The sequence below is a fragment of the Teleopsis dalmanni genome, chromosome 1, assembly GCF_002237135.1.
Source record: "Teleopsis dalmanni isolate 2A chromosome 1, ASM223713v2, whole genome shotgun sequence".
Taxonomy (NCBI): Eukaryota; Metazoa; Arthropoda; class Insecta; order Diptera; family Diopsidae; genus Teleopsis; species Teleopsis dalmanni.
The window spans coordinates 200,944,986-200,966,490 of NC_051846.1; the positions used below are offsets into that span (position 1 = coordinate 200,944,986).

Genomic DNA, 21,505 nt, shown 5'->3' on the forward strand with positions numbered 1-21,505 from the left:
ACTATTGACAGTTAAAATTACAAACATGGCAGCTAAAATTACAAACAAATCTCTCGTGTGAATCCAGTGTTACTCGTGCTGAAATTCAATAACAGTTCATTAATAACTGCTTAGTACTTCTTAGCCAACCTCGGACGCTAGCATCCTTTGAGTTTTGCTGCCAAATTCTTATATTATGGTTGCCACAATTTATTTTTGGCATCAATCATATAAACAAGTTATTAATGCCATTAAGAATATATGATTTACTGTTATTGATGTTGTAATAGATGTATGTATATATATGCATTAATGCATGTAAGTAAATACCACAGCTAAAAATAAAAAATATTATTTTTTAAATCGATTTTACGAATAAAATAATTGAAAAATGCAAAATTTTATTAAGATCGAATCAATTTAGCAGAATTTTATTGTTACGAATACAAAAAACAACCTTATCTCACTTTTTAAAATATCCTTTAAAAGCAAAGATGAAGCTTAAAATAGGTTAAATACGATTTTTCGCTACTACGTTCCTATGGCCAGACTCTCGCCTTTATAAATGCTTCTTGACCATTCTTGACCAAGCTTGACCATTCTTGTATTAATTATTGCAAGATTCTTCTACCGATTATTACGAGGATTTGTGAATTCAAAGCAGCTTTTTTACCTAATTGATTAGGATTCGTTCCTATGCTCACATGATTAAATTGAACCCTTAAGTATTTTAATTATTATTAGATTTATATAAGGTAGTACGAGTATCAACTTTATAACCACTGATTAAAGTGAGAGAAAAGTCATCTGCGCTTAGAAAGTCAAAAATCTTGGCATCACAATTCATACCCAATATTCTGATATTTGGTAGTTTCCAAATATCATTCAGCGAGGTGTCTGGAGAGCATATGTGAATAGACTAAGTTCTTCAATTGTAATTGTAATTTATAGAACATGTCATAATAATAATAATTCTGATCTTTCAATATTGGTAATCTTTTAATAATCATTTTAATTTTTTAAAAGTTTTTTAAGATCCAAGTTCTTGCTTATGCCTAAATATTTCAGTTAATTTTACAAATGGAATATCACGGATTTTTTTATACTGATGTTTACAATGATTTTCTTTATATTGATACATATCTATTTTTGCCGCTACTTTAATTCAACTCCTAATTCTTTTTTCAAAAAAATGTTCCAGTTTCTCAAATAGGCAAATATTTACACTTGAGTACTTTCGACTATCCTTAAAATTTTGAAATCAACATTGCTTTGAAAATATCTTTTCAGCTTACTAATTTATTTCTTTAATATACTAATAATAATTTATTGGTGTACTTTTCAATGATAGTTTAATACTTTTGATCTTCATCGATCTAATAAAACAATTTAATTATTCTTGTATTTATAATTTCATTATAGTTTTCTCTTTTATTTCTTACTTCGCCAAAGTAAATTTTTTAAGAACAAAATCGAAGAGATAGGCATAGTTTCTAATGTAAATAATTAAAAAATGTTGTTAAAGAGTCAATTTTTCTTGATTAACTTGAAATTATTACAAAGGTTATTTTTTTGTGCATATTTCGTAATTTTTTCTCGAATCACCCGAAATTGCACGACTCAGCTATGATCCTGTTGAAATATAATGGGTCGTATACTCTCTATGTATTGGTAACTCTACATGATACGACTAAGATGAATAGTCATATTACGTGTGTATTGAATCCTTCCATGAGCTTCTGTCACATATCACGTAAATTAATCAGCTAAACTTTCATATTTGAAATGCAATATTAAAATTTTTATATCTTTTCGTTTCTTTCAGATAATGAACGCAGAATACGTGCCAATGATAGAGAATTTAATGCCCAATTTAAATATGCTGTAAGTACTTGTAAAAATATTTTATTTAGATTAATACGTATATTTATAATATAATTTTATATATTTTTAAATTGACATAATTCATATTTTTTTCTTATAACATGCTACGTTTCATTTGTTACATGTATACAGTTTTACACAAAACTTTCAAATATATATTAGAAAAAATGGTGGTACAGTTCAAGATCTATTGGTTATATGTCCTTTAGACACGATGCATAACACTATGCTTGTCTGGCTCTGGGCTCGAATCTCACTATAATTTAGTATCAAAAAAAAAATATTTAAAAACTGCCTGTTGGTTCTCACTCAGGAATAGACCTTGAAGAGCTCTATAATTCGCAAAACTTACACTACCATTTAATTTTGTGTGGTATCACTAGAGTCTAATTGGTCTATAAGCCAATAGATCGTGGTTTACGGCAACGAAACTAGCCTAACCTAACTCATAAGTTCTTTATTAGTTTTCAATATGGATTCAATAGAGCTTCAGAATATTTACCAAAATATATAGTAAAAGACTCTTTTACCATGAAACTAGATTATAGTTAGTTTTTTACAAAGAGTACATCACTCCTCAGCAAAAAAAAAGGCCTAAACTCGTTGGCAAATTATAAACGTGTTAATCGATATCTTAACTTACGTTAAGATCTTAACAAGATATATTTACTTTAGTTGACAAAATGTCATTTCTGTCATAAAATAAAATTTTCTGTTGGAATTGAAGACCATACCTCAGTAAGCATACGAAAAATATAAGAAACCCGATGGCGCCTATGGTTGATTTTTTGTTTTATTTAATATTTCCCAATACTTTGTACACAGAATGAAGACTGCCAGTAACACGGATTAAATCCAATCGATTGATACGTAGACATACGTTATTAAATTTAGAATATGCTTATCTCAATGATAGCGACTATATTTTATCGGCGAAAAATTTTAAGTACAGGGAATCTATTATTTTATTCTTATTTAGATATCTTTTCACTATCTAATCTCAGAGTAATCACTGACCACACGAGGCGGTACGCAGATCTTAGATCAGTCATTGAATAATCACGAAGCTTATGAGGAATACACAAATTAGTCAGTGAGATGGGTGGGACTCTGTACAAACCTCCCAACTATCAAAGAGTAAAGGTGCCCAAGGTTTATGCAAAAAAAAATATTAATTATTAACTAAAATTATATTGTACTTTGTTAATATTATATGTTCAAATAAATTTTATATATAAATATATGTATATAATTTTAATTTCATTAACCAATTTTCAGGACAACTTCATTCATACATCGAAATACTCGCTGCTGACGTTTTTGCCACTTAATCTTTTGGAACAATTTCAACGTCTTGCCAATTTTTATTTTCTTTGCCTTCTAGTACTGCAACTGATACCAGCGATATCCTCACTGACGCCAGTAACTACGGCCATACCATTAATTGGCGTACTAACGCTGACAGCTGTTAAGGATGCCTACGACGACATTGTAAGTATCTAAAAACATTTCAATTTTCCCTATTCGTTGCCTGACCCGCCTTCCGTTTCAAATTTCCTCTGCTAATTTTAAACGTTTCCGAACTTGACTTAGTACTCATCTACCACCTTCACGTCATGTTGTTATTCCGTCATGCTTACATGTGGTCTTTTCGTTAATCATGAACACAGGCTATGACATACGAGTCTCTATGCCTCTATGCATGCGAGCTGGGAATGTAGTGCATTTGCTCGTTGCCAAGGCACTTATTTCTGGGCTCGTGACTTTTACTGCTTTGCGCGCTTTTGACATTGACTTCTTCTGTTAATGGCAATGTGGAAAGGATTAGAATAGGCAAACATTAATGAGAATTTTTAAAATCATTTCACAATAAGTTTGGAAAATAATTTGGAAAAATTTATTAAAATTTAATTATTATTTTTTTTTCTATTTTAAATAGATTTATTTAAGAAAATATTTATTATCATCGATCCATTTTCGTTTATAATAAAATAAAAATGTATGTGCTACTAATATTGGGGATATAGCCAGAATACTGGTCAGGGGCGCAAGGAATAGAACTCCCCCATATAAAGCAAAAGTAAAGAAATTTTTCCCTGAAATAATCAATAAAGTTCAGCTAAATTTCTCTTTTTCTATTATTTACGAATATAATATTACTAAAAAAATGTCATACCCAAAACTTTCTAGTTCATACTCATGCTTATACCGCTCTCCTCGGTCCATCCATGAGTCATTATCTCATGGATCCTATTTTCAATATAAAATATGACATAGGACACACATATGCCGTCTCCCTTTACTATGTCTATAATTAATGCTCATATCAATATATTCTAACACTTGCAGTCTAAACACTATATACGAACTATTCAACTAATAGGTATTTTTATATCTACTAAGAATGTACATATCGCAAATAGCTCTATGGACAGCCCAAAATATTCAATTGGTTAAATTTTAAGAAATTTTTACATTTCAAAATTTGGATAAAATGAATTATTATTATTTATTTATTTCATTTTATTCTCAATGTTTAATTTTATTAAAGGAATGTTAAAATCAGCTGACTAATCCAAATGACTCTTTAAATCAGCATACGTCCCGCTAATTCTGCCAAAAACTCCATCCATGAAACTACGTCCATAAATTTTGAATTCAACATGAAAGAATCTGGTTTTAATTTCTCTCTTATTTAGTGCGTGGAGATTATATCATTACTATAATGATATAATCCCGGTTCGGACCTTTCATGCTCCGAACTTAGCATATACTCCATAAAAATTATCAACCGTAGGGTTCCCTTCAAAAGCAACACTCAGGCTATTCCTCACTGCACTGTACGTTCTAGTAATAATAAAATAAATTGCTCCATGTTCAATATAAAAAAAAATTGTATCTTTTATCAAGAAATAAACTTTTATTGAAAAAATTATAAAGTTCCTTTTATCTAATTTGATACCTTCATATAATTTATGAATATCACTCGAACAGTATACTAAATATGTAGCATGCTATATTTTAGTTTAAAAAAATATAGCATGTAACTTTTATGTGCAATTCTTTCTTAGAAAAATAATATAAATTTATAATTGTTGAAAATATTTAAGAGATTCCAACTTTTTTGAGGAATAATTATTTGTTATTTATGTCATCAGTTTTTGGGTTGTAAGCGTCAATGTTCTTATTATTATTCAAAATAAATTTTTAATAGAGTTTTGCTATTTTAATGTTTTCATTAGGTTTGTTAGTTTGTAGTTTAAAATAATTATCCTTGACTTATAGTTAAAATCTTTTCACTGTAATTGAAAACTTTTAACCTTGACTATAGCAAATAAAATGAAAATGAAAATTATAAATATTAATATAATTTTACGTTATTTATAGCAAAGACATCTGTCGGATTCACAGGTGAATAATAGAAAATCCAAACTACTTAAACATGGAAAATTGGTGGATGCAAAATGGTCAGGAGTGCAGGTAAGAGTATAGCTACCACGGCAATGGTATATACATAAATACATATCTATTTATCTATTTTTAATTTATTAATTAATTATATAAAGAGGTTTTCGAACAGAAGTGAAACAACAACAAAAATTTATTTTTTAAATTATTTTAATTAATTGAATTTTTGGCTGACCATACAGCTGTTTCGAGTATTGCCAAATACCCTTCATTAGTGGTCTTGGAAACAATTCTTATATTTAATTATTCGTAAATAATTATTTTTGAGACTGCAAGTACCAGGAATCGAACTCGGGTCCTGCCAAATATGAAGCTCAGAATCAGCGCACCTTAACCAACTTAATTAATTATATTAATTTATTTTCAAAATTTTTTTCATTTACTCATTTTTTAATTTTATTAAATTTGAATTATATATATTCATTTAAAATATTTAAATTAAATTTTATATATATAATAATTTTTAAAGGTTGGTGATGTCATACGTTTGGAAAATAATCAATTTGTCGCTGCGGACATACTCCTGTTAACAACATCTGAACCAAATGGCTTGTGTTTCATTGAGACAGCTGAGTTGGATGGCGAAACTAATCTTAAGTGTAAGCAATGTTTAACAGAAACCGTAAGAATGGGACAAGATGTTGAGCAGCTATGGACGTTCAATGGAGAAATCATATGTGAGAGGCCAAATAATTTATTGAATAAATTCGATGGCACATTAATATGGAGAAGCCAAAGATACGCATTAGATAATGAAAAAATCCTTTTAAGAGGCTGTGTACTGCGTAACACGCAATGGTGCTATGGTGTTGTGGTCTTTGCCGGCAAAGATACCAAATTAATGCAAAATTCTGGTAAAACACAATTTAAAAGCACTGGCGTTGATAGACTATTAAATTTTATTATAATTGGTGTAAGTAAATTGATTAAATAAATTTTACACACTATCACTAAATAGGTCAATTATGTATAATACTTGCAGATTGTACTTTTTCTACTTTCTATATGTGCATTTTTTACCGTAGCTTGTGCTATTTGGGAAGGTATGATGGGCCAAAATTTTCAGGTAATTCAAAACTTATAAAATTTATAATTGTAAATAAATAAATTGTAAATAAATAAATTTTATTATTTTTAGGTGTATCTGCCTTGGGAAAATATAATTCCTAAAGATATAGCACAAGGCGCCACCGTTATTGGTTTGTTAGTATTTTTTTCTTATGCAATTGTTTTAAACACTGTTGTGCCAATATCTCTCTACGTTTCAGTAGAGGTAAGCTTACTAATTTAATAATAAAAATTAAAATGATTTTCATAAAAACATTTTAGGTGATACGTTTCGTCCAATCATTTCTTATAAATTGGGACGAAGATATGTACTATGAACGTACGAAAACACATGCCAAAGCTCGTACCACCACACTTAACGAGGAACTGGGACAAATACAATATATCTTTTCGGATAAAACCGGAACATTAACACAAAATATAATGACGTTCAATAAATGCAGTATTAACGGACGCACCTATGGTGATGTCATCGATATGCGTACCGGAGAAGTTATCGAAATAACAGATGTAAGTTCAAAATTAATAAATGCTAATAATTTACTTTTTTTTGTTTATTAAAGAATTTAATTTTAAGAAACAACGCCTTATTAATCGGTACTACGCTGTTAAAGTTTTCTAATATTCTTAATAATTTTTGTATATTAATATATTTAAAATTTTTGGTTATACTGATTAATGATAATGATTAAGAAATTGGTTTATAGCTGTTGGTTATAATAGTTTACAAATATTATATTGGTTATTGTGTTTTTTTTCAATTACTTAAAGTTGTTGAAGGTACAAACCAAGTAGAGTATATAAAACTCTTTTTACTAAATTTTGTATAATATAAATGAAGTTGATTTAAAAAAATCTCAAGTTTCTTATAATTTCAAAAAGATTTCTTAATGTTTTGAGTTACACAAAAATAAAATATTATTAAGCACAAGTAACCTTATCTAGCGTAGGGGTTACCGTAATCAAGATGTAATTTCCCAATTCGCAACGACGGCCTGCAATAAACTACAATAACTATATTAACTAAAATTGATCTTCTACTTTTTAGCATCATAATGCATAGTCCTTAATCAACACATACATATAATATTGTAATCGTTCGGTTAAGAGAGCAAACAGTTCTCTTAATTGCTGGAATAGTACCGCCAGTCCCTTCGATATTCTATTGAGAAAGTTTCTATTGTACATTAACATTGTTTACTCGAAACTGAACAATATAAAAAATTTTAATATTTCTTCTTACAACAGAATCAATCATAGTTAAAAACATTTGTACAAACTTATTAACAACTAATAAGTCCAAAAATTCAATATGTTTTCTAGTCAGACTTATTCTTTTTAAAAAATTTCTTTTCATATAATGGATCACTTATTGCTTTGGTAACAATTTATAAATAATTAGAGACTTCATAACTAATCTCTTAGTGCGAGAGAATAGTGTTGTTGTTTTGCGCACAATTAGAGACTTTAACTGGAGGCTTGCTGTTTTTTTCCACACTTCGAATCAACATAATGCAACTATTGATGTTTCTGCATAGTATAGGTTATACTTCTAAATACTTGCGCATCATTTTCTATGATAGTATTACATATATGCAGATATTATATGCAATAATTTGTACATAATTTATTTTAAATGACTATTTACTTTCTTTTTTGTGTGTTTTTGCATAGAGAACACATTTGCACAAAAAGTGTTCATCAGAATTGTTCATGTATTTAATTTTTTTATATACATATTAAGTGTAAAATTTTGACTTCAATGTTTTTATTGCACTTTTACAGTCGTTATTTAAATGACATAAATTACCGCTAACACAAACAGTATCACATACTGAATAATTAATTCCCCACACTGAATACTCACCAATTTTCTCTTCTTATAACACAAAGCGAAAATTTCTCTTAGATGCTTGATTTTATTTACGATATATTTTAATTTTAAGTATAAAAAAAACTTCAATTCCTTGTTGTAGAAGCAAAATAATCAAGAAACATGCAACAAAAGCACATCGACAACATTTTTAATACATAAAGTCGACGTACATCCGAAAACAGACTCCATATTAGTCGCGGAAGATGACGGAGTAAATACAACGACGAAAACATCAACATCAACACCAATAACCTCAACACCATCTCCAAATTTACCAATATCCGCACCATCAGATGTTGTCAATACTGCAAGTAGAACTTTTGACGATTCATCGCCATCCATATTAGTCACAGAAGATAACGGAGTAAATACAATGACGAAAACATCAACATCAACACCAATAACCACAACACCATCTCCAAATTTACCAATATCCGCACCATCAGATGCTGTCAATACTGCAAATAGAACTTTTGAAGATTCATCGCCATCATCATTAAATTCTAGTAATGCGGACATACCAACCAGTACGAAACGTAAAAAATGTTATTTTAATCGTGAAGAGTCTTTTCATTCGATTTCATCTGGGAACATCCCTTTGGACACTACACGAAAATCAACACGACGTCGTACAGGCAGCGAAAGTGAGAAAGTAATAGTTAACGATTTGCCAGAAAAAACACCATATAACTCAGTTAACCACAACAACAACAGCAACAATAACAGCAATAAAAATACATATAATGCCAACAAAAAAATGACAGCAAACGTCACTAGTAACATTGATGTAACTGATGAGAATGCAATAATAACACCAAAAACAACATTTACATCAGCACCTCTTGCACCCATTTCTGCAATTCCATTATATTCACCACCTTCATATCTGCAATCACCATTAAATTCACCACATTGTGCAATGCCCATACTAAATTGCTCATGTAAACAAATTGAAAAGCACCACTCCATTGCAACAAAAACAAATTACAAAGAAAGCACCAGTAGCAAAACAAACGCCAATAATAACAACAGCAGCGCCATCTACAGGGACACATCCTGTTGTACGCAAATTTATTTGTGCCAAAATGATCACACAAATACAAAAAGCTATAACAATATATATACCTGCACCAAAGTTAATTCTAAACACGATATCAGCACAACAACACCAAAAAACAACAACAACCGCACTAAAACCACCGATTTTATAGTTAACACAGACACTTATGCTAATAATTGGACTTATGCCACCACACATCAGAAAGTGCACGTATGCATGAGTTTTTATTTTTAGACTTTTATCTATGTATATGTTATAGTATATATCTCTTTTAGTTTAATATCTCTATTATATTTCTACCCATACTCCACTATATAATTTTGACTACGAACTATTATTTAGTTCCTATAGTATGCTATAATTCTTTTATTTAGTATATAATATATCTCTAACTTTTGTTATACTTTACTATGTCTGCTTGTACCAATAAGGTTAAGCACACGTTAAACGATTTAACTGCTATTTATAAATAAAAGTTTCCCTATAGATCCTCTTAAAATATTCATTTAAACTTGGCTAATTTCAGAAGTAACCCAGCCTATGTAACCCAGGTTGATCCATATAATCAAGTATGCTCGCCCCTGACAGCAGGGACAATACCGGCAGGTTTCTTTAGGTTACTACAACAATTCTTTGATTAGTTTTCGTGGAAACACAGCATTCCTTTCTACACAAATAGATCGTTAACATCATTTTATTCACACACAATTGGAGATAAGATTTTAGTAATAAGCTTTATTTCTACTTATAACTAACTTGTATAGTTATAGTTAATAAATGAAACTGCTTTTGTAAGACTTCTATTTAGAATACCCATCAGTCTCATTAGCTCGTAAAATTTAAAAGCCTAAACTTTACCAGAACTGTTTTTCTATTTTTTTTCCTAAGTGTTCAAATTTGATATCTATTGTTCAATAATTTGCCAGCACCTCTACGAGTTTTGTGACTCCAAACAGTTTTTCGTTGCCTTAACAGAACTTCATCAAAAGTGTGAAATAGTTCTTCTCTAATATATGTATAATAATAAACTAAAAAGAAAATTATTATTAAGTTCAGGGATTTCGCCCCCATTCATCGATTTAAAGTACTTTTCGGTGTCCAATTTACTCAATAAATGCAGTATTAAACCTACTTTATAGAGTCTCATTTTTTCATTCGATATAAGATATCACTTAGTCAGTAACGTTAACAGACACTCATTTGAGGGGAATTTTTTCAAATAATTTAATATTCATATAAGATCTAGAAAGGCTGAAATGTTTGAGGAAGTGATTGAACCCCCAAATATCCTCCCTTTCTCATTCGATACGTCACTACGCTTAGTTATTTCTTTTATTGATACATATATGCCATACAAGGTCCCAGAACGTATTTTACGGTTCGTCGCTGCAAAATCTCAAAGTTTCATTGGAATAAATGGATAGTTTTATATAGTAATAAATTAACATCGCCGGATAATGCTATCAGAACTCCTTTAATGATTTTGAACTTATAATGATTCTCCTTTAATGATTCTGAACTTAAATGAAATTGAGTTGAGAGTTCCTATAAGCAATTTTGTTTATGATAGTCCCTATATATTATGACATTACAGCCTTCTCTGTTTCTTCTCTTAGTTCTAACAAAATAAGAAAATTTTATAAAATTTATTTTATGTATAACTATTTATGGAAATATCTAATTAAGTACGCAAGTAGCACCATTTAGAACATTACTACTCTTCTCAGAGTAGTAATTTATTTAATACCAAATAGTTTATATTAAGAAAATAGTTACATTTAATTTTGACATCGATCGTTTTAATCTATAATTCATTAAATATAAATATAAATGTTTTTAATTTCAGACTTTCTATTCTGTAAAATATTTATAGCTTTTTATTTCTATTAATTCTTTTATTTAATTAATAATATAATTTGACTAAATTTTAATTTTATTCTTTTTAATACGTAATTATATATCCTATATAATTTTTAATTTCCATTCATTTTATATAACTTTATTCAGAGCCGAAGGTATAAAAGCCGTACTCTATTAGCTAAATTAAATCTTAAGCTGTAATATATGTATAACATATCTACCTATGTTTGAGTAATAATATGTACAATCAAAAACATATAACTTTAATTATCTCACTCTATTACAATTTACACTTATAGATAATAGATAAATAGATAAAATATTATTTGCATGCGCGCGCTTCTATTGTAAAACTATCGCTTTAATTAATATTCTTAAACATTGAATTCATCTTAATAATGGAATGGACTATATATACTAGTACTCTACTTACTTGCTTTTAAAACAAAAATGCTGAACTCAAAATCTTTATAAATCTATAACTTAATTTAATTTTTACTTTCACTCTTCTTAAAGGCTATTAAAAGTGTCGATTTCTCCGAAAATCCCGAATATGAGCCAGATTTTCGATGGTATGATAAAACTCTACTGGATGCAGTGCGCTCTGATGAAGAGCATGCACATAACTTTTTTCGTTTGCTGGCGCTATGTCACACAGTAATGGCTGAATATGTAGATGGCAGACTTGAATATCAAGCCCAAAGCCCCGACGAGGCAGCCTTAGTATCAGCGGCACGGAATTTTGGTTTTGTGTTTCGATCTCGGACGCCAAACAGTATAACGATTGAAGTTATGGGTAGAAGTGAGGTAAAATCCAAAGGAATACATAAATTTAATACATTAATAAATTTTTTAATTATTTTACTTTATATCTATTAGGAGTACGAACTATTAAATATTTTAGATTTTAATAATGTACGCAAGCGCATGTCAGTGATATTACGTCGTGGTAATAATATAATTCTATACACTAAGGGTGCTGATAATGTGATTTATGATAGGTTAAGTACTAGTCAAGAAGATATTAAGGCACGGACTTTGGAGCATTTAAATGTAAGTTATTAACTGTTATTTTAAATTTATTATTTTATAATTTCAATTTTACGAGTGTACATAATTTTTTTTCCAGAAATTTGCTGGCGAAGGCTTGCGTACATTAGCGCTGGCCGAGCGTAGACTTGACGCAACTTACTATAACAACTGGAATCAACGTTTTTTGGATGCTTCAATATCTTTAGATCACCGTGAAGAAAAACTTAATGTCATGTATGAAGAAATTGAAAGCGAATTGATGCTTGTAGGTGTAACAGCTATTGAAGATAAACTGCAGGATGGTGTACCACATACGATAGCTAATTTACAAGTAGCAGGCATAAAAATTTGGGTGCTTACTGGTGATAAACAAGGTAATTAAAGAAATTTTCACAAATTATTAAAATAAAAATGTACAACCATATGGATAGGGAACAGTGTTCACCTACATAATAAGGTGACAAAGGGTGTCACCTTAATCTATAGTAGTTTTATTTAAGACCCAACAATGCGCACATCCCTGCTGTATACCGTACAATCGTTCTTCTTCCAACTGTAATCTCACTCAATCACATCATTACTGTAATTACGACTGTAATTCCAGTTACAATCATAAATTTGTACTGTAATTCCTTTCATGTTTACTGCTGTATGCATCTTTACGTGGTACAATAATGATAACGATTGGTTATCTGTGTAGACGAGTGTTTCTGAATCGCATGTCCTGCAATTTTTAGCACTCACACCAATTTAAGCTCTATTGACTTATGACTCCGCTCCAAGCGGGTGGCTGGATTCTTGCACTTAGACCTAAACCAGGTTCTATCATTACCTCACACCATGCTTCCCTGTTCCACGTAACTCACCTCCACAATCTCGTTCAATTTCTTTTATGTTTTATGAAATAACACTACAATTTAATTTATTTACAGAGACTGCTATAAATATTGGTTATTCATGTCAATTGCTCACAGATGAGCTAGCGGATATTTTTATAGTTGATGGTAGCTCACTGGAAGAAGTTGAGAAGCAGTTACGTCAATTTAAGGAATCAATAAGAATCGTCAATAGATTTAGACCCACACGTTAGTTTATTGTTAATATTATATACCATAAATATAATAATCATATTAAATATTATTATTTATAAATTTTAGCGCTTGAGCCAGCTGTAAACTTGAATTTAAATGGTGCTCATACAGCAAGAAGGAGTCCCTCATCACCTTTGTCGCCATTTAGAGCGCAAATATCACCACCGCCAGCACCAGCGATATCGGTTGTTACATTTAGGTGGGATGAAGAGAATATTAAAGAAAATAGGGGCGAACCGGACAGGTAGAGGGACTCTAAATTATATATCCACATACACTCTTAAGAGTTATTACTTTTTTTCTAATTTTTTTCCCCGACTTTTTATTTAACTTTTCAATTCGATTATTTTCTTTTTTAATTAAATAATTTATCTATACAATTATTTGACTACTGTAGTTTTGGGTGCTAATACTGTTATAATTAAATATTCTTTTAACTTGACATATAATTTCATTCGATCTATAGCAATATTGATATGTTGATATGGCACAATCTATACATTTCGAGTTGCAAAAATATACAATAAATAAAAAATAAATATATTAGAACTTGAAGTAGTAAAAAATGTTATTAAAATATTATTAAACAATTGTCAAGTTTTACACTATTATTATTATCCTTTAAAAATAATTTAATATATGCTAGAATATATCGATATGTTAAAGTAAATAATATAGCGCTTTTATTGTAATAAAACTATTGCTACCACATAAGCCTCACACATAGAAGTACTCGTAATTAGGCAAATCGTAATAGCACCAATCTAAAAATAAAAAACAATACTTAAAATAATTTTATTTTATTGTAGTTTATAGACTTTAGGATATTGCCGAAAACTACAAAAACCGAGAACAGATTTATTATACAATGAATCATGTGCTTAGACTAGTATCCAACATCTATATTTTTTTGTAAATTATATTTTTGTTTCTTTATATTTTATTTATTTATAAAATTATTTTAAAATTTTTTCCAAATGGTTTTTTTTTTTTAATACTTAAACTTGATCACTGCATGATCAATAAATACTTCTTTCCGTTTACTTTAAACACTACTATGAAATGTGACTAATTTTTAAAAAATACTTGTTTTTAGTTTACTATATACATATATAGATTATATCATTTTGTGGGACAACCAACATTTTAAGCAATTTAATTATTTTTTTACAAGGATGAGATCCCCTCTATTGGTACTTGTTTCGCCCGGAAAAAATTGAGTCCGTATTTAAGTACATAAATATTATGATTTTTTTCTGCAAATTCAAATAAAAATAACATCAAATCATTAGTAAAAATCGTTTAACATAATAATGCATTGTCAACGCCATTTTTGTTAAATTTTTAATTTTTTTATATTTGAATTTGTAAAAATATTTTATTAATTTTTTTATATGTAAATTAATAGTACATACGTATAGAAGAAACTTTTTTGCACTCTATTTTCTAATTTGTAGATCTTAAAATATACAATCAATTTTTTCTTCCTTAAGCTTTTGTTATCATAAATAATGCTCATTTGTATTTAAACAATAAGTACAAAATGTTTAAACATATTTACATATGTACGTATATATAATCGTATGCCTTGCATTTACATTATAACATTTGTTAATGTCTTAGCATGAAACTGCATCATAAATTCAAATAAATTTTGAAACTCTTACTTAAATTGTGTTTCTTGAACATCATTTACTTTAGTGCGGAAGTGAGTGAACTCTACGATGGTCTCGAAAAAGGTAGCAGCGCTTCGGCACATCATTTGAAAGACGATTTGGCTGACGATAGCAGTGGGTTTGCGATTGTTATAAATGGACATTCATTAGTGTATTGCCTACTACCGGAATTAGAAGAGAAGTAACGAAGTGATTAACTATTATTATTATGACATAAATTGAATTTCTTTATTAGATTCTTAGAGGTTGCTTTACAATGTAAAGCTGTTATTTGTTGTCGTGTAACACCGCTGCAAAAAGCTTTAGTTGTGGAATTAATTAAACGTTCTAGAAATGCTGTGACTTTGGCAATAGGTGATGGTGCAAATGATGTGTCCATGATAAAAGGTAAGTTTATATTTTAGGATTTCCATATACAATATATATATGTAGAAGGACGTTAAAATAGGAATGATAAATAGACATAATGGATTAAAAATATAATTGGTAAAATAGGAAGTTCAAGAATATAAGAGAACTAAGAGTGTTGTACGAAATGAAGGAGTGATAATAATGCGAGTAACAACCAATTAAAACTCGCGTTGGTCAAGATGAAAGAAGCTAGCCAGTTTAATAGAATGGAACCATAAAATAATGGGGTTAAAATTATTAGCTGTACATACATCAGACAAAAAAAAATAAATTGAGAATTGTTGCAGTTGTTGCAGTTGTTGCACACTCTAAGACTTTGACGTTTTTTATATGTAAATCCCGAAACAACTTAACTATCCAGACTTTCAAGTGTCACTTAAATATACGTTGTTGTATGTCACTAATTATTCATGACGATCCAGCAGTAATCACCACTCCCAAGATTCCAAAAACGTACAGGTCTATGTCCCAGTGCCACTCGTCAAGTTCGACGACCAAGTGCCATTCGCCACACTCAAAAGGATTACACAAGCAGATCTCTGCGGTTTGCAACAGCAACAACCACTCCCAATTGGATTACAACGGCAACCAAGTGCCGCTCACTACTCCCAGTAGAACCAATACCAACTGTTCTAGGATGACATCATATATAATATAAAATATCTTTAATAATTGTTATCGTTAAACAAATTAATTCTTTTAATGTCAAATATTCCAACTAATTAAAATGCTCTTACTCGCTTTTTAGCTGCTCACATTGGTGTCGGTATCTCAGGGCAAGAGGGTATGCAAGCAGTTCTCGCTAGTGATTATTCGATAGCACAATTTCGTTACTTGGAACGACTTTTATTGGTGCACGGTCGTTGGTCATATTATCGAATGTGCAAATTTCTAAGATACTTTTTCTACAAAAATTTTGCATTTACACTTTGTCATTGTTGGTACTCTTTCTTCTGTGGATTCAGCGCCCAGGTAAGTTATATACAAATAACCAATAAATAAAATTTGTTAATAATTGAATATATTTAAACAGACTGTTTTCGATCCGATGTTCATATCAGTATACAATTTATTTTATACTTCACTCCCTGTATTGGCTTTGGGCATCTTTGAGCAGGATGTATCGGATAAACATAGCGTTGATTTTCCAAAACTTTATACCCCCGGTTTAAGAAGTCAACTATTTAATATAAGAGAGTTTGTATACAGCGTTCTACATGGCGCATTTAGCTCTCTTATATTGTTTTTAATACCTTATGGCACCTACAAAGATGGCGTATCACCCGATGGTACTATATTAAGTGATCACATGACACTCGGTGCAGTGGTCGCCACCATTCTAATTATAGATAATACAGCACAGGTAGACTAAACTGAATATTTAAAAGCAAAAATAAATTTTATATTTTTATTACTGCATAGATCGCCATTTATACATCATACTGGACAATATTCAACCACATTACTATTTGGGGGAGCTTAATTTGGTATTTTGTTTTGGACTCCTTTTACAATTATGTAATAGGTGGTCCTTACGTCGGTTCATTAGCTATGGCTGTAAAAGATCTCACATTTTGGGCGACTATGATTATAACAGTTGTTGTAATTATGGCACCAGTTTTGGCATATAAATTCTATCTATTGGATGTGTTTCCGAGCCTATCAGATAAGGTATGTAAACATCAATTTCGAAAATTAATCCATACTTTATACTACGACTTTTTTCAGATACGTTTCAAACGTAAACAGGCTAGTCTGCGTTCCAGGCAATCCAGTAGTGTCATACGTACACCATCATCTAGGAGAGCAAGACGATCTTTACGATCTGGTTATGCATTTGCACATCAAGTAAATTTCGTTTCATATAGTATATATGTTTTCTATTAACGATTTAATTGATTTAATATACATACAATATAAACTTTTACTAGTCTGTATAGAATATATGACTATAATTTTTTTTTCTTTTAAAATTATAGGAAGGATTTGGTCGTCTTATTACGTCTGGTAAAATTATGCGAAAATTACCGCAAGAATTTGCATTCCCACTTGGCTTGGGTAGTAAAAAGTCACAAGGCGCAACTTCCGTATCCAACGAAACAACAAGAGGTAATCAAACGAGTATCAATGGAGAGAGCCATAATTCGAGTATGGCAAGCGTTTTGCATAACAATGCAGGAAGCGGGAGTAATACCAGCGCAAAAATCGCCAATTCGGACAGCATCAGTCCACGAGCGCCGTACCAAGATTTAGACACAATTAACCTCTAGTATACAAAGAATGTAATACATAAATAAGATAATACTTACTATAAGCAATTAAAACTAAAGTCATCATTTTTTATTTTATACATATACATATAAGTTTTATGTACTGTTTCTATGTAGTAAAAAAGTTTATAATTTAAATCGTTATTTTTGTATTGTAATTTTTGATTGTGAAAAAATCAATTACAAAATACAAAAAGTAAACAAATTAGCTTTAAAGAAAAAATGAAAACAATTATTTATATATAATATAACCTATACAATTTAAAACCAAAATATTAAAGATATCATTTTTATATTAAAAAATGGGCGGGGCTGTTATTCGATATACGTGTAAGATTCTAAATAAGCTGATTTAGTGACAATTTCATAAATATTTTTAGTTGTAGTTGTGTTGAAAAAAATTTTTAAGTTAAATTTTAAAATAATATACTTATAGACCATTAAGTCTATTGATCTATATGTGTATGGCTATTAAGAACATAAGTTGTTAAGTCCATGACTAAGTCACAAATAGAAAACTTTTGTTTCAAATGTAGAATAAATAATCTCAAAACTACGAAAAGTGCTAACTTCACAAAATGTATTTTTATTTTAAAAATTAAAAAATATATAAAAAATAATTTTTTTTAATTTTTAAATGCGCACTAAATATATTAATTTTGTGTTATGAATATGCACTACATAAGTATTTATTTTATATTTTTGTTCATATGCAAACTAAATTTGTTTATTTTGTGTTATGAATATGCACTATATAAAATAGAAATTATTTTGTTTTAAGAAATACATGTGATTTATTTTTTAAGTTTTAAGAGTTCAAATTTTATTCTTACTTTCATTAATTCAAAATATTTATCAAAGACTAATTAATTTTTTTTAAATGTAGCTTCTTTTCTATATTATTATAGTATTTCTTAGATTCTTAAAAATGAATCAAATTTAAAATGTTTAGTGTTCACATTAAACATTGAATATATTTAAATATTTATAAACTATAATTGATCTTTTTCGTATTAAATATTTTTTATAATTGAACTCTGCACAATTAGTCTTGAATATTGACCCAATTTATATATAGCTTTATATTTTACAAAAAGTTAATGGAAGAATTTAAAATCCAGTCCAAAAAAAAAACGAAGTGTACTTAATTGTATTGGAAATAAAAAATTACTTTTAAGAAGTATATTTATTTAAGGAAATGTTAAGAAAAATTATTAGACAAAAATTCAAATTCAAAAATATTTACAATAATATGTTAAGTTATAATATAGCGAGTGTGCTGTGGTGTATACTTTGCTTTTTAAAATAATTGGTAATAATAATTCTAAATTTAAAACATTAAAAAAGTTTTGTCATAAATACAATGGGATATCTATTAGATTTTGTAATAAATTATTTTAAATTAAATAAAGAATTGATAAAAAAAGGAATTTAAAATTAAAAAACATGTTTTATTATTCCAAAAAGCACATAATTGTGTTTAGATTGAATATTAAACACAAAGAAGAATTTATAGTGTAATGTGTAATGATTGAATATATCGTTATATGGATCGAATATGTACACATCTCAAAAAGCATTAAACTATGTTTAAAATTACTTGTCATTGAATAAATGTACTTTATTTGAAGTGTTAAATGCTTTCCGAAGTATTTAATTCAAACTTGAGATTCATGTAAGTTATGGATAAGCTGATATGCTACTGTGACATATAATTCTCATATATGATTTATATGAACATCTGTACTCATAAACGTAGAGTCCAAATTAACAAGTACAATAAAAAGATCAAAAAGATATTTGTTTTTCTTTATGAAAAAAATATTTCGTTCTTAATTATCAATTGTATCAAATCATAAACTAATTCATAAGCCATTCTCGACCTACATCACTGACTTCAAACCCTGTTTCTTCCACAGTCTACAATCCAGTAATAAAAACAAATATTAAAAAAATATACATAACCTACAAATATATATGTAATACTTTTATTAAATTAAGAATTATAAACATAATTTTTTATATTTGACAAGCATAAACAAATAACAAACTTATAAAACTAGAAAATTAATTTCTTTGAAGGTATACTCGCTCCATCCATAGCATCTATCAGTTTACGCTTTAATGAAGGCTTCTCATCAGCTATCTGCTTAGTTGTTGGTAAAGGTAGCTTATCTCCCGGAGTTGGCGCCGGTTTGTTATGAAAATAGCTCATTTTTAATGCTTCTGTGCACGTACACCGATTCAATGGATTTAGAGCAAGTAACTTTTCTGCTAATGCTATTAAATCATCTGCTGCAGCAGTAAAGATGTGTTGAAATGGAATGGACGGACATACTTTAAATTGCATAAAATCCGGTAATTTAGTTATACCTGGCCAGTCTTCTTCAGATGGTGTACCCAAAGCTTGGAAAATCCTTGTTAATTGATCTAAATCCGAATCGCCAGGCAAAAAGGGCACTCTTAATAGTAGTTCAGCTAAAATACAACCAACTGCCCAAATATCTACTCCAGTACCGTATTGACGTGAACCAAACAGTAATTCTGGCGCACGGTACCAACGTGTGACTACTTGATGTGTGTAAATTCGATTTGGCGAACCAAAAAACTTTGCTAAGCCAAAATCACCAATCTTTAGTACACCATCCGCGTTCACTAATAAATTATTTGGTTTCAAATCACGATGCAAAATCCAATTCATGTGTAAATATTCTAAGCCACGTAACGTCATAATCATATATGCTTTTATATTCTGATGTGATAATATGATGTTATTATCTTTAATTATGGTCTCTAAATCTGTATCCATAAAATCAAATACTAGAGAAACATTTGATTTGTGACCAAATACATCAAGAAGCCCAATCACATTTTCGTGCGTTAGTTCATGCAATAACTTAATTTCACGCAGTGCAGTACGGTTAATGCCATCCTGAGCTTCTTCGCGACTACCTATCTTAATTTTTTTCACAGCTACAATATTTTCAGTGCGGCAGTCTCGTGCTTTGTAAACAGTAGCGAACTGTGGAAACAAATATTTTTAATCGAAAAAACATTAATGTACTACTACGTACTTGACCTTCTCCTAAATATGCTATCTTCTCATACCGTGGTAAATTATCCATCATTCAATGCAACAGCCAACGTTATAGTTTACTACCCGTCTCATATAGTTTAGTTTGAATAGAACTTAAACAGTACATACGGTTTGGTGTCAACTTGACATTCAGTATTCTTGAATAGTGTCAAAACATGGTTGCATTTTCTTATAAATATTTTCTAAAACATTCAAAAACCTATGTTTTGACATACCAGTACTGAATATTTTAACAAACTAGCATGTTATGTCAAAACCTGCTGTTCCCGGCTTCTTTAATAAATTGTTGTAATAATTAAAATACTATATTATTGTAAATTGTTTATATACATTTTTGTATGAAAATAAGATCGTAATTGAAATTAATTATTCATATTTATTTATACATAAAAATGAATATATGAAAGCAGAATTGAATTACTTAAAATCTGCCCAGTTATTTGTATTATACTATGTGCAGACAGCCAAAATTCCTTAATTTCGTTCATACTATCCCAAATTAAGGAAATCATACCTTTTTGTTTACAAATCAAATGTTAATTACATGCTCAAAATACCATTTGTATTATTATAACTATTCAGAATGTCATTCAGGAGTTTTATTAGTTAGAGTGGATTTCAGGTATGTGAATAACTATTTAATTATTTTTCATCTTATTTTAAATAAATAACAGAAAGTTATAAGCACTACTTTCAAAATATTTTCCTGCTTTTATTAAAGACAACTGTCACC

The 21,505-nt window shown here is 29.2% G+C and overlaps 2 protein-coding genes across 2 annotated transcripts; one reads left to right on the top strand and one right to left on the bottom strand.

The window, feature by feature from the left end:
- Positions 1-1,426: 1,426 nt before the first annotated feature.
- Positions 1,427-17,675, top strand: LOC119671316 (phospholipid-transporting ATPase ID-like). The gene is made up of 21 exons (XM_038081897.1): positions 1,427-1,732; positions 1,805-1,863; positions 3,142-3,354; positions 5,251-5,343; positions 5,801-6,244; positions 6,314-6,397; positions 6,470-6,604; positions 6,661-6,909; positions 8,376-9,545; positions 11,712-12,002; positions 12,075-12,248; positions 12,325-12,601; positions 13,160-13,312; positions 13,385-13,562; positions 15,020-15,175; positions 15,230-15,381; positions 16,154-16,377; positions 16,439-16,768; positions 16,828-17,076; positions 17,134-17,253; positions 17,385-17,675. The coding sequence occupies exons 1-21, from the start codon at positions 1,606-1,608 to the stop codon at positions 17,673-17,675; spliced, it is 5,169 nt and encodes a 1,722-aa protein (XP_037937825.1). The 5' UTR covers positions 1,427-1,605.
- Positions 17,676-19,696: 2,021 nt separating this feature from the next.
- Positions 19,697-20,992, bottom strand: LOC119671317 (cyclin-dependent kinase 7-like). Its single transcript, XM_038081898.1, has 2 exons — positions 20,750-20,992; positions 19,697-20,697 (listed from the first exon to the last, which is right to left on the bottom strand). Exons 1-2 carry the CDS (start codon positions 20,801-20,803, stop codon positions 19,735-19,737), a joined length of 1,017 nt encoding a protein of 338 aa, XP_037937826.1. The 5' UTR covers positions 20,804-20,992; the 3' UTR covers positions 19,697-19,734.
- Between the last annotated feature and the right edge of the window lie 513 nt (positions 20,993-21,505).